Source organism: Erythrolamprus reginae, chromosome Z, assembly GCF_031021105.1.
Source record: "Erythrolamprus reginae isolate rEryReg1 chromosome Z, rEryReg1.hap1, whole genome shotgun sequence".
NCBI classification, from domain to species: Eukaryota; Metazoa; Chordata; class Lepidosauria; order Squamata; family Dipsadidae; genus Erythrolamprus; species Erythrolamprus reginae.
Window position 1 is genome coordinate 118880438 of NC_091963.1, and position 11314 is coordinate 118891751.

General features: G+C 43.2%; 1 protein-coding gene across 4 annotated transcripts in view; it reads right to left on the minus strand.

Annotated features, from left to right (window-relative positions):
- Positions 1-11314, minus strand: part of RUVBL2 (RuvB like AAA ATPase 2) — a 615067-nt gene that overhangs the window by 10729 nt on the left and 593024 nt on the right. For 2 of the 4 annotated variants that reach the window (XM_070728961.1, XM_070728962.1), the window contains exons 1-10: positions 9731-9842; positions 7767-7815; positions 7286-7341; positions 6244-6385; positions 5985-6114; positions 5489-5555; positions 5238-5344; positions 3139-3232; positions 1827-1950; positions 36-130 (exon numbers count right to left, since the gene is read on the minus strand). In XM_070728961.1, coding sequence (XP_070585062.1) covers positions 36-130; positions 1827-1950; positions 3139-3232; positions 5238-5344; positions 5489-5555; positions 5985-6114; positions 6244-6385; positions 7286-7341; positions 7767-7815; positions 9731-9745 — 879 coding nt within the window. In that variant the 5' untranslated portion in view covers positions 9746-9842. Of the gene's footprint in view, positions 1-35; positions 131-1826; positions 1951-3138; positions 3233-5237; positions 5345-5488; positions 5556-5984; positions 6116-6243; positions 6386-7285; positions 7342-7766; positions 7816-9730; positions 9927-11314 lie in introns of those variants that run through there. The other 2 variants (XM_070728959.1, XM_070728963.1) reach the window with 2 other exon arrangements.

The window sequence follows — 11314 nt, forward strand, 5'->3', positions numbered from 1 at the left end:
AGATTAAAATCTGCATTCTATAGAGCATAACTCACCCCAGGGATCACCTCAGCTTTGCCTTCTTCTCGCCATTCTGCTACCTTTGCGTTGATCTGCTCCCGTACCTCTGACTTTATTTCTCCTGTGTCACCTGGAAATATAGGATCAGAAATGAGAGGAAACATGAATCACCATACTTATCAACTCTCTATGTTAATTTAAGAGTGGAGAGAATATAGAACTATGATGGTGAGGTGGCACACGGAGCCATATCAGAGGGCACGTGAGGTCTATGTCAGCTCCAATGCACATGTATGCGCTGGCCAGTTCATTTTCGGCCTTCTTTTTGGCCGTTTTCATTCTCCCCAGGCTTCACGGAAGCCTCCTGAAGCCTGGGGATGGCGAAAAAAACGTTTCAATGGGCCAAACAGAAGTTGTTTCTGAAATTCTATTTGGTCTGTGGGCCCATTTTTCACCATCCGCTGGCTTCAGGAGTCTGTTGTGAGGCCTGTGCAAGAGACAGTGGTGTGTACGTGCACGCGGTGGGGGAGGGCATGCATGTAAGCATGCGCTAGTATGTGCATATACGCACACACACACACACTCTTGACATGTGAATCAAAAAAGTTTCGCTATCACTGATATAGAAGAATCATTTGTCCTTTGTTGTTACTTCTTTTGTTACTAAAATGTATTAACATTATTAATATGTTAAAAAGATATTAATGTTAAAAAGCAATTATTTTAGAAATGCAAAATTATCCCTCCCCCCCAGTCGTTTCAAAAAGTCATTTTGTTTTATGGATTGGTAGATATTTTCTTAGTTAGTAAGTTATAATCAATGATTATAATTTCTGAAAATACTACCCAAAGTATTTTTGGGCAAATAAATAAAAGAAAAAAAGTAAATGGTGAAGATTATGCATTTCCCATATATCTATCTATCAGATAAAATTTCAATACTTGCTAAAATATACAGTAAAATACCATTGTATCGGAGTAATCTATCACTTACTGTAATATCACAATCCTTAGGTGTCCACTGCATATAAAGTGCCAAAAACATAATTTTTACATTTTTTAAAATAATAAATGTTCCGCAGGATTAAGGTTAGAAGAATTATAAGAATTACGAGATGCCCCTATCTTATGGTATCTTAGCATCTTATATTTAAATGTTTCGAATAGACTTACCAAGCAACATAAGGTATAGATAATAAAGATGCTCATTGCAATGTAAACTAAGATCGAAACATGAATAGAACTAATGTAATAATGTGAATCGTTGTATAATAATGTATATATATATGTTAAGGAATATAACGGATCTTTGTAATTTTTTGCAATTCTTATTCTCAAAACCAATATAAATAGAAACATAGAAACATAGAAGTCTGACGGCAGAAAAAAACCTCATGGTCCATCTAGTCTGCCCTTATACTATTTTCTGTATTTTATCTTAGGATGGATATATGTTTATCCCAGGCATGTTTAAATTCAGTTACTGTGGATTTATCTACCACGTCTGCTGGAAGTTTGTTCCAAGGAACTACTACTTCTTTCAGTAAAATAATATTTTCTCATGTTGCTTTTGATCTTTCCCCCAACTAACTTCAGATTGTGTCCCCTTGTCCTTGTGTTCCTGTATTTTCCTTTCCCCTCCTCTCCCCTCCTTTTGATTTTATACTCCCCCCTTTCCCCTTCCTCTTTCATTAAATTAATAAATTATATTTTTTTAAAAAAATAGCATCTTGAATCTAATGTAATAACCACGACCCCTTCCTTGACTGAAAATACCAAACACCAGAGTCTGATAGTCTCCATTTTCTCCCACTCCATTTTCCTACCAGAAAAGAGCGCCAGAAATCCTTGGGTTCGGCTATTGATGACATCAATTTCATGTAGCGAGACTGTATGCACGACTTCCTTTCGCTTTTGCAGTTCTCCATCAGGGCACTGCACAAACTTTGTCTAAATAAGACAAATGAAGTTAAACTTGAATCCTCACTAATTTATTGCTTCCCACCCCATCCCTGTAATTCTGAGCTCAGGCAGAAAGTTTCTAGAAAATGGATACAGTGTTCCCTCGATTTTCGCGGGGGTTACGTTCCAAGACCTCCCGCGAAAGTCGACTTTCCGCAAAGTACCGGTGCGGAAGTAAAAACACCACTTTTTGCTATGGACAGCCAAAAACTACCCCCACGCACCCTTTTTCAAGGCAGCGCAAGGAGCCGGGCTTGAAATTAGGGCAGGGAGCGACGAAAGTGCGGAGGCCAGCAAAGATTGCTTTGAATGTCGGCTGCTCCCGCCCCCCCCCCAGCGCCTCCGGCCCCCCTCGCCGCTACCGCCCGCCCGCCCGCCCGATCCACCTCTCTCACCGGCTTTCTTCGGACACGGGTCCTCCTGCAGCAGCGCTGGCGGCTACGGCTTCTCATCCTCCTCATTCGGCCGGTAGCCGCTCTGAGCGCTTTGAGAATGCCTGCCTCGCCCCTCTTACAGTCCCTTAGCTGAGAGCACTTTCGTCCCAGCTATCAGCGAGGGGGCTGCAGGAGAGGTGGGGGCAGGCGTTCTCACAGAGAGGGAGAGGGAGAAAGAGAGAGAGAGAGCAAGAGGGGGGGAGAGTGGAAGGTAGAGAAAGAGAGAAAAATGATAGAAAAAGGGAGAAAAAAGAGAAATGAGAAAATGATTGAAGCAGAGAATGACAGGAAAGAAAGAGAAAGAGAGAGAGAAGTGACTCTTGGTGATGACGTATGACGTCATCGGGTGGGAAAAACCGTGGTATAGAAAAAAACCACGGAGTATTTTTTAATTAATATTTTTTGAAAAACCGTGGTATAGCCGTTTCGCGAAGTTTGAACCCGCGAAAATCGAGGGATCACTGTACTTATAAAACTGTCATAACATCCAGCTAAACCCAACATTATCTACTCTCCTGGAACTAGGATACTGCCTTTCTGGTTCCTGCTTCCCAGGATTCTTTATCAGGGCCTAAATTGGAGACCTTCTGCTTTCAACGCAAAGCCTCCACATCTTGGCCAGTCTATAGTGCCTGTAAAAGCTACCCATCTCAAATCACAATCCCTGCCTCCCACTCCCCACAATAAACCTTAAGTCTCTTTGTAGCCTCCCATAAAATTACGTTCTTCCCCCTGGCAATACCTGAGAGCCCATTGCATCATAATCCCGGGCCCGTGTGAAGGAACGTCCTAGTTTGGTAATCTTTCCTGTGGCCTTGTCTATAGTAATGACATCCCTGTAGAAACAGACAGAGGTAACTTTGGATTGGGCCTGCCACTCAACATTGAATGAAAGACATCTCATGAAGAAACTCAGTGTCTCCCATGACATCAGAAGTACAGTGATCCCCCGATCATTGCGAGGGTTCCGTTCCAGGACCCCCTAGCAATGATCGGGTTTTCGTGAAGTAGCGCTGCGGAAGTAAAAACACAATCTGGGCATGCGCAGATGGTGTTTTTACTTCCGCAGCGCTAGCGAGGAGCCGAAGATTGGGGTTCCTGGGAAGGGGACTCAGCTGGGAAGCGGCGCGGCTGTTTTAAAACGTCGCCGCCGCGCCATGGGGGGCTTGCCAGCACCCCCCCGGACCCCCAACCCGGGTTTGGGGGGCTGCTAGGAAGCCCCCCCATGCCGGCGGCGACGTTTTAAAACAGCCGCGCGGGCTTCGCAACTGAGTCCCGAAGACAAACATCAAAGGCGAACTTCCGCGTTTGTCTTCGGGACTCATTGGGAAGCGGCACGGCTGTTTTAAAACGTCGCCGCCGGCATGGGGGGCTTGCCAGCACCCCCCCCGGATCCCCAACCCGGGTTTGGGGGGCTGCTAGGAAGCCCCCTATGCCGGCGGCGACGTTTTAAAACAGCCGCGCGGCTTCCCAATGAGTCCCGAAGACAAACGCGGAAGTTCGCCTTTGACGTTTGTCTTCGGGACTCAGTTGCGAAGCCGCGCGGCTGTTTTAAAACGTCGCCGCCGGCAATGGGGGGCTTCCTAGCAGCCCCCCAAACCCGGGTTGGGGGTCCGGGGGGGGTGCTGGCGATCTTTTAAAACAGGCGCGCGGCTTCTCCGCTGACTCCTAAAGCGGGGAAGTTCGCCAGGAGTCAGCGGAGAAGCCGCGCGCCTGTTTTAAAAGATCGGAGCCGACCTGGGGGGGCTTTCTAGCAACCCCCGAGCCCCCAACCCGGGCTCGGGGGTTGCTGGAAAGCCCCCCCCAGGCCGGCTCCGATCTTTTAAAACAGGCGCGCGGCTTCTCCGCTGACTCCTAAAGCGAAGAAGTTTGCCAGGAGTCAGCGGAGAAGCAACGCGCCTGTTTTAAAAGATCGGAGCCGGCCTGGGGGGGCTTTCCAGCAACCCCCGAGCCCCCCAACCCGGGCTCGGGGGTTGCTGGAAAACCCCCCCCAGGCCGGCTCCCGATCTTTTAAAACAGGCGCGCGGGCTTCTCCGCTGACTCCTAAAGCGGGGAAGTTCGCCAGGAGTCAGCGTAGAAGCCGCGCGCCTGTTTTAAAAGATCGGAGCCGGCCTGGGGGGGCTTTCCAGCAACCCCCGAGCCCCCCAACCCGGGGCGAACGGCGGGCGAGCCGGGCGAACGGCGGGGCGGGCGAACGGCGGGTGGCCGGGCGAAGGGCGGGCGAGCGGGTGCTGGGGGGGGCTTCGCCCTCCCGCCAGCAAGAGGGGGAAGACCCAGGGAAGCCGCCCAGCAGCTGATCTGCCCGGCGCCATCTACGCATGCGTGGCCATAAAAAAAGGGTGCGCATGCGCAGATGGTGTTTTGACTTCCGGGTTTAAAAATCGCGATTTAGCCCGTTCGCAATGATCGGGGTCGCGATACCCCGGGGGATCACTGTACTAACTAATTTCTCTTTTCTACTCAGAACTGAAAGAATGAATTTTTTTTTAAAGGATGAACTTATTTTCTGTTCTCTATCTGTTATCCTTTTTCTTTAATACATGCATGCTTCTCATTGTATGATCTCCATTAACCACAATGATAGCACTGATAAGTCGTCCCAATATCTGCTGGAGAACCGGACGTCAAAGAGTTAAAAGCACCGGGGCAGAAAGACTGACATTCAAGTCTGTACTTGACTATGGAATTCACTGAGTGATTTTCACAAAGTAACTCTCTAGAAACCAGACAAATCAAACATTTCAAGTCTTTGCCACTGCCTATCTAGTACAAGCCCTTGCATTTCATCTGTGTCCGTTGCTGTCTTTCGCAACTCTTTCCCTTTCTTTGCCCAGGACTCACCCAGCTTGCACTTTCTCCTTGGTCAGTGACTCTATCATCTTGGTGCCCAAATCATAAATTGTCTCCATCTCTGTAGTTTTCAAGGTCAACTTTCCAACTTTAGCACCCTGAAACACAAAGAGAGCAATCAACATTTTTCAGTGATCATGACCTTAACAATGATGCTTCTATGGACAGTTTAACCAGTACTGGGCAATTGCAGACAGTCAACTTCATTTCCCCCATATTGTTCTATTCTAGCATCAACTCACAGATCCAGTTGCTGGGCGATCTATTTGAATCTCCACAACTTCACCTTCAATTATCTCTGTTTCTTCCCTGTAAAAAGAGCATTAAAATGGTCATTGGATAAAGAAGGAGGACATATGGTAGATTGGTCTCGTTACATTTCTGTTGCATAAAAAGTAGAAATATAATTTCAAAGTCAGTTAAGAAACCTTTTTATTACTTACTTACTTATTTATTTTATTTATTAATTAAATTTCTATGCCCTTTTAAACAGCTAAAGCTATAATTCTAGTTACAAGTTAATTCAGAGTAACTGCAAAGAAATTGCCAAAATGTCATTGAACAAAAAAAAAATTGCAGCTAACAAGCTAAAATCAGTGTATAAGTGTTTCATAGATATAAGAAGTCTTGCTGTTGACTTCCTCATATTGTTTAACTGTCTGGCCTTGAGAAATGTCCTTTCTATTGGAACAGTAGACCTAAGCAGTCCTCAGACAACACTAATTCATGGAAACTTACTTGATGCGGACACCAATGGAACGTCGAAAGGCCTGAGTTAGTGCCTCAGTTTTGCTCATCTCCAAAGAGAAGATTTCACTTCCAGATATCGCTGTAAAAGGAGTGTCAAGACCCAGTGCCTGGGACATGCCTGGAGGAGAGACAAGGGCATGGTTACTATACAAAAAGTATGCAGCCAGATTCAGAATGAGGAATCTTCATGTTGATAGATCCATTAGATATCAGCAACTCATTGCTGGCTTCTAGAATTTCCCCTTACCCATGGCAATGGCCGTTTTCCCTGTCCCTGGCTGGCCGGCAATCAAGACAGCTCGACCAGCAATTTTGCCTTCTTTTATCATCTCCAAAATCACCCCAGCAGCTCGACGAGCAGCCAATTGTCCTACCATGCCCTGGGATACCTAACAGGGAGGAGGAAAAAGGGAGGAAAATTGATAAGTGGAGATATTTCTTTTCCTTTGTTTCAATCCTCACAGAGCATATTTCTCATATCTGCATTCCCACATTTAACCTATTAATCTCTCCTAAATGCAGTTTAACTCTATTCAAATACTGCATGTAAAGGTTTATAGATTTAACCTTATATTGACTGCATTTTAGATTGCAAAATTATAATCAGATTTTATCTGTCCTACTCATTTTTTATGACCGTAGGAAATAGTTTTGATGAATAATTTCCTGGAAAACATTCAAATAGTAAATTGTAGTGAGTTCACTTATGTTATACTTGTATATAAAAACGACCACAAAAAATCTAATCTAGAGCTGACCAGTCTTTATTTTGATAACCAAAAAACCCACACCTCTCTTGTGTGTGTGTGTGTGTGTGTATGTGTGTGCATATTAATAGTTTTGCCTTAAATCGGTTACTCAGTGACCATTTGAAGTTATGACTGGCCTCCTAAAAGATAATTACAACTCAGATTTGAAGTTATAACACCAAGCTCCACCACCCTCTGCCAGTCATGGGATATGTATAATACAATTATCTAAATAACTTACATGGTTTTTTTCTTAACTGAATAAACATTTATATATGTTCGATATATTTCTATTCTTTAAAAGTTAAGAGAATTTATTTATAATGAAATTCATTTGTTTGAAAAACACATCAGCAGATAAAGCTAATTAATTGAATAATTTGGCTAATGAATATTTTTTCTTCTCTTGCAGTTTAAATTTAAACACCAAATTTCACTCAATTATTACACCAATTATTCTACTCTCTCACTTGAACAAACTTCTTCTTCTCCCAATTTCAATCAATCCAAAACATTTTTGAAAATTATTTTCTCAAGTACCTGTCTGGGTTCTAAGGTATCATCCAAGCCAAGTCCTCGAATGTGGGAATGGGCTCCTGTGAACATAAAAGAAAAAGATTATTTGAAAACATGGTGACACTCTATATTGGAAGCAGACAATTTTCTGGAGGCTTTATTTAATATTTTTTAATGGAAGGGCAATTTCCACAGGTAATGATGCAAACTTGATGAGGCAACCTCAAGTAAGTAGGTGGAGAGAATTTTGTAAGATTTTTTTTAAAATCTTTTAAAAAATGGAGGAAGGTGACATCTGAAGTTAATAAGTTAAGTTTATTTATAGATCTATCTAAAATGTTTCCTTTTCCTTACTCAAAATAAAGGAAATAACTTGTCCATTTTTTTGGAAATCACAAATAAAAGAATCTGTCCTTAGAGTCAGCATTATTTGATTTAATAATAAACTACCCCAAAGGAATAAAACTGGAAATGTTTCTAGGAAAAGGCAGCAATGAAAACATACCAATACGCTCAATCCGGGTAACATCGCGAATTTCAGGAACTTTTGTAGCCTGAGAAGAGAGATGATGATGAGGTTACTCAGATATCAAAACTTTTCTGTCCTAAATCTCCAATAAGTAACAGTTTGGTCTGAATTTTTCAGTTAAATAGATGAAAAATGGATCGCTCTTTCTATCTCTTTCAAAACGGATCTGTCATTTGGAAACAGCTCATATAAAGTGATATATATATACTGTAACTGTATGGCATCCAAACACAGAATGAGCTATAAACTCCCAAAGGTGTTTTCTAGAATGCAAATGACCAGCTGTTTGCAAGGAGTATAAATGTGTCCATTCCCCATCATCCAGTCAGAGCTAAAAAAGCTTACATGACTGACTGACAATGACTGACAATCTTTATAGACACTGAGCTACTGAGATAACAAATATGAATTATCTTGTCATCTCATCACTCCAAACACAAAATATTGTATAATTAGATCACGTTGTTGGAAAATACCCAACATGACTCCCAATCAAGCAGTTGATGAAATAATCAATATATATATATGTGGAATGAAACAGAACGGATGGAACAAAATAAAATGTAATTGGAATATAGAAAGAAGGAAAAAAAGAAAGATGAGCAAAGAGACAGAAAAGACAAGTTGAAGCAGTATTGTACTGTGAATAAGGTCAGACTGGAAAATTGAAAAATACAATACAGTAACTATATGAATTACAGCATTCCTTTGTATAAATGTTGCAGTTGTGTGAATGCACATATAGGTAGTCCTTGGGTTATGATGGTAATTGGGATTGGAATTGCTGTTGCCAAGCAATGATTGTATATGTCATGTGACTGCATTGATACTTTCTAGCTCCAAGATACACAAAATCACTAAGCAGAAAAAGGTATGAGTTGCAGGTAAAGAATGTGAGCTGGGAGGCTGAGAAAGGGCAAGCACAGATTGCACACAAATTACAAGAGGCAGGGGAGGACCACCAGAGGTTCTGTTTGAGTTGTAAAAGAACAGCTCCTCCCCCCGGGAGATTAGAACTGCCCCCACCCTCCTTGCCTTTCGCAAACTCCTTAAAACCCATCTCTGCCGTCAGGCATGGGGGATTTGTGACATCTCCCCCGGGGCCTATACAGTTTATGCATGGTGTGGTTGTGTGCATGTTTGCTTTTAATAATGGGGTTTTTAGTGTTTTTAAATTATTAGATTGTTGTACAGTACATTGTTTTATTGTTTCCGACCTTTCCTGCCGGCTTTCCTATTGAGTTTATTTGTGGGGAAACTGACAGGTAGATAGCAAATGGTGATCACATAACCGCAGATCCCTGCAAAGTTCCTGCCATAAGATGACCACACAGGTGCTTGGACTGTGATCACATGACCATAGGAAAACTTTGAGAACTGATCTACATTTTTTTAAAAATTCAGCACAACCATAACTTTAAATGGTCACTGAATGAAAGGACACAAACTGAAGACTTTGTGAACATGACAGCCAGAGCAAACAATCATGGCAGTTTAATGTCATTCTTTACATTAAACTTGCTTTAGTGTAAGATATATAAATATTGCTTTAAATATTGCAGGAATCCCATCTTAGTTAACAAAGTTTAAAAGACAAACTGGCAAGTGGTGAAACATAACTAGGCAAATGCTTCTCGGGAGTTAAAAAGTTATACACAAATGCAATTTACACGATATGGAAAATATACCCCAGTCGCCCAAAATGCAGTCACATCCCAAAGAGCCGAACTACTATTCCCACTTTTGTCACGCGGACTGGCGGAGGATGATGCGAGCTGTAACCCAAAGCATCTGAAGCACGCATTTTCTATAAGGGAGCGAATCGGGAGGAAGAGCACGAATGCATCCCACCCGGGGGTTACTACGGCCTCGCCCCGCCATGAGAGGGGACTCGTGAGATGGGGGGAGAGGGTTAGAACGAAAACGAGGCTGTTGCTCACCGCGGCCGTTGCCATGCTGTTTATTCCTGCAACCCTCCTCCTCTCGCGCCGTTTCTAAGGTCTAGCCCGCTCCGCCTTCTCCAAGCCGCTGCACGACTGGAGCAAAAGCCGGAAACAGGAAGTGTCCCGGGTGAATTTGTAATCGAGCTTTTATGATCACTGTGTTCTTTCCATGTGAATCCTCCCCGACCGCTCTAGCTCACTTCTCTATGATACATGCGCAGAAACGCGTTCATTGGTCCTTTTGGCCGGCAAAGTTGAGTTCAGCCCGCTTCCTTCTCGACCTCGGAGCCAGTTTCAGTCGTGTTGCTTTAAGCGAGTCTGCGATCTGCTTGTACTAAATTTAAACCGCTCTAGACTCTTTTGCAGAAAATAGGACTTCGAGAGAGTAATCAATGCCTGGAAAGTACTGCCTGATTCTATGTTTTCTTCCCCAAACCCCAAAAACTTTAACCTTAGATTGTCTACAGTCGACCTCTCCCCGTTTCTAAGAGGTCTGTAAGGGGCGTGCATAATAGAATTCTTTATTGGCCAAGTGTTCTTTGTCTAGTTGTCTTGGTGTGCAGTGCTCTTTAGTGACGTTTTGAGGGTAGGAGTTGAAATAGTTTTTGTCCAGGATGCAAGGGTCAGTAAATATTTTCAGAGCCCTCTTTGACTCATGCACTAATACAGATCCTCAATGGAAGGCCAGTTGGCAGCAATTACTTTTTCTGCAGTTCTGATTATCCTCTGAAATCTATGTCAACCTTGTTGGGTTACAGAACCAAACCAGACAATTATAGAGGTGCAGGTGACAGACTCAATGATTCCTCTGTAGTGTACCACTGTGCCCAACATCCCTTGTCCTACTATCCTCTTTTACTTATGTTTATACAAACTACTACTATCCTATACATGTTTGACAAATTAATTAAGTAATTAATTAATTAAACAAACTGATCCGTATTTCATTTTGGATCAGTTGAGAAATGGAGCAATCATTAGATAGATCAGTTTAACTTTTTCTGCTGCAATATGGTGCACTAAACCTATCCTTGGACTGTAGAAAATCAGCATCCACCCATCCTCCTAGAAAATGAAATATTTTGGGGAATATTAAAAAATCAGGTTAGAATATTTTCCCTAAAGGAGAAATCTTTTTAAAAAATCTATCTTGAGGCAAAAATCAGCACCAGTTTCCCTGCCGCAAAGACAACTCAGGCCAGCTTTAGAAATACAGATTTGACTATCCATTCAAAAAGACTGGGCCAGTCAGAAAGTCCAGATAAGCAACAAGATCGATAAGATCTAACTCAAACAGACACCTAGGAGTGATGGCATGGGTGCCACAGGTGACACGCGGAGCCATATCTGCTGGCACGGGAGCTGTTGCCCTAGCTCAGCTCCAACGTGCATGTTTGTGCTGGCCAACTGATTTTTGGCTCACACAGAGGCTCTGGGAGGGCAGTTTTGGTTCCAGAGAGCCTCTGGGGGGATGTGGGGGAGGGCGTTTTTACCCTCTCCCAGCTCCAGGGAAGCCTTTGGAGCCTGGGGAGGGTGAAACATGAGCCTACTTAGCCTACCAGAAGTTGGGAAACAGGCCGT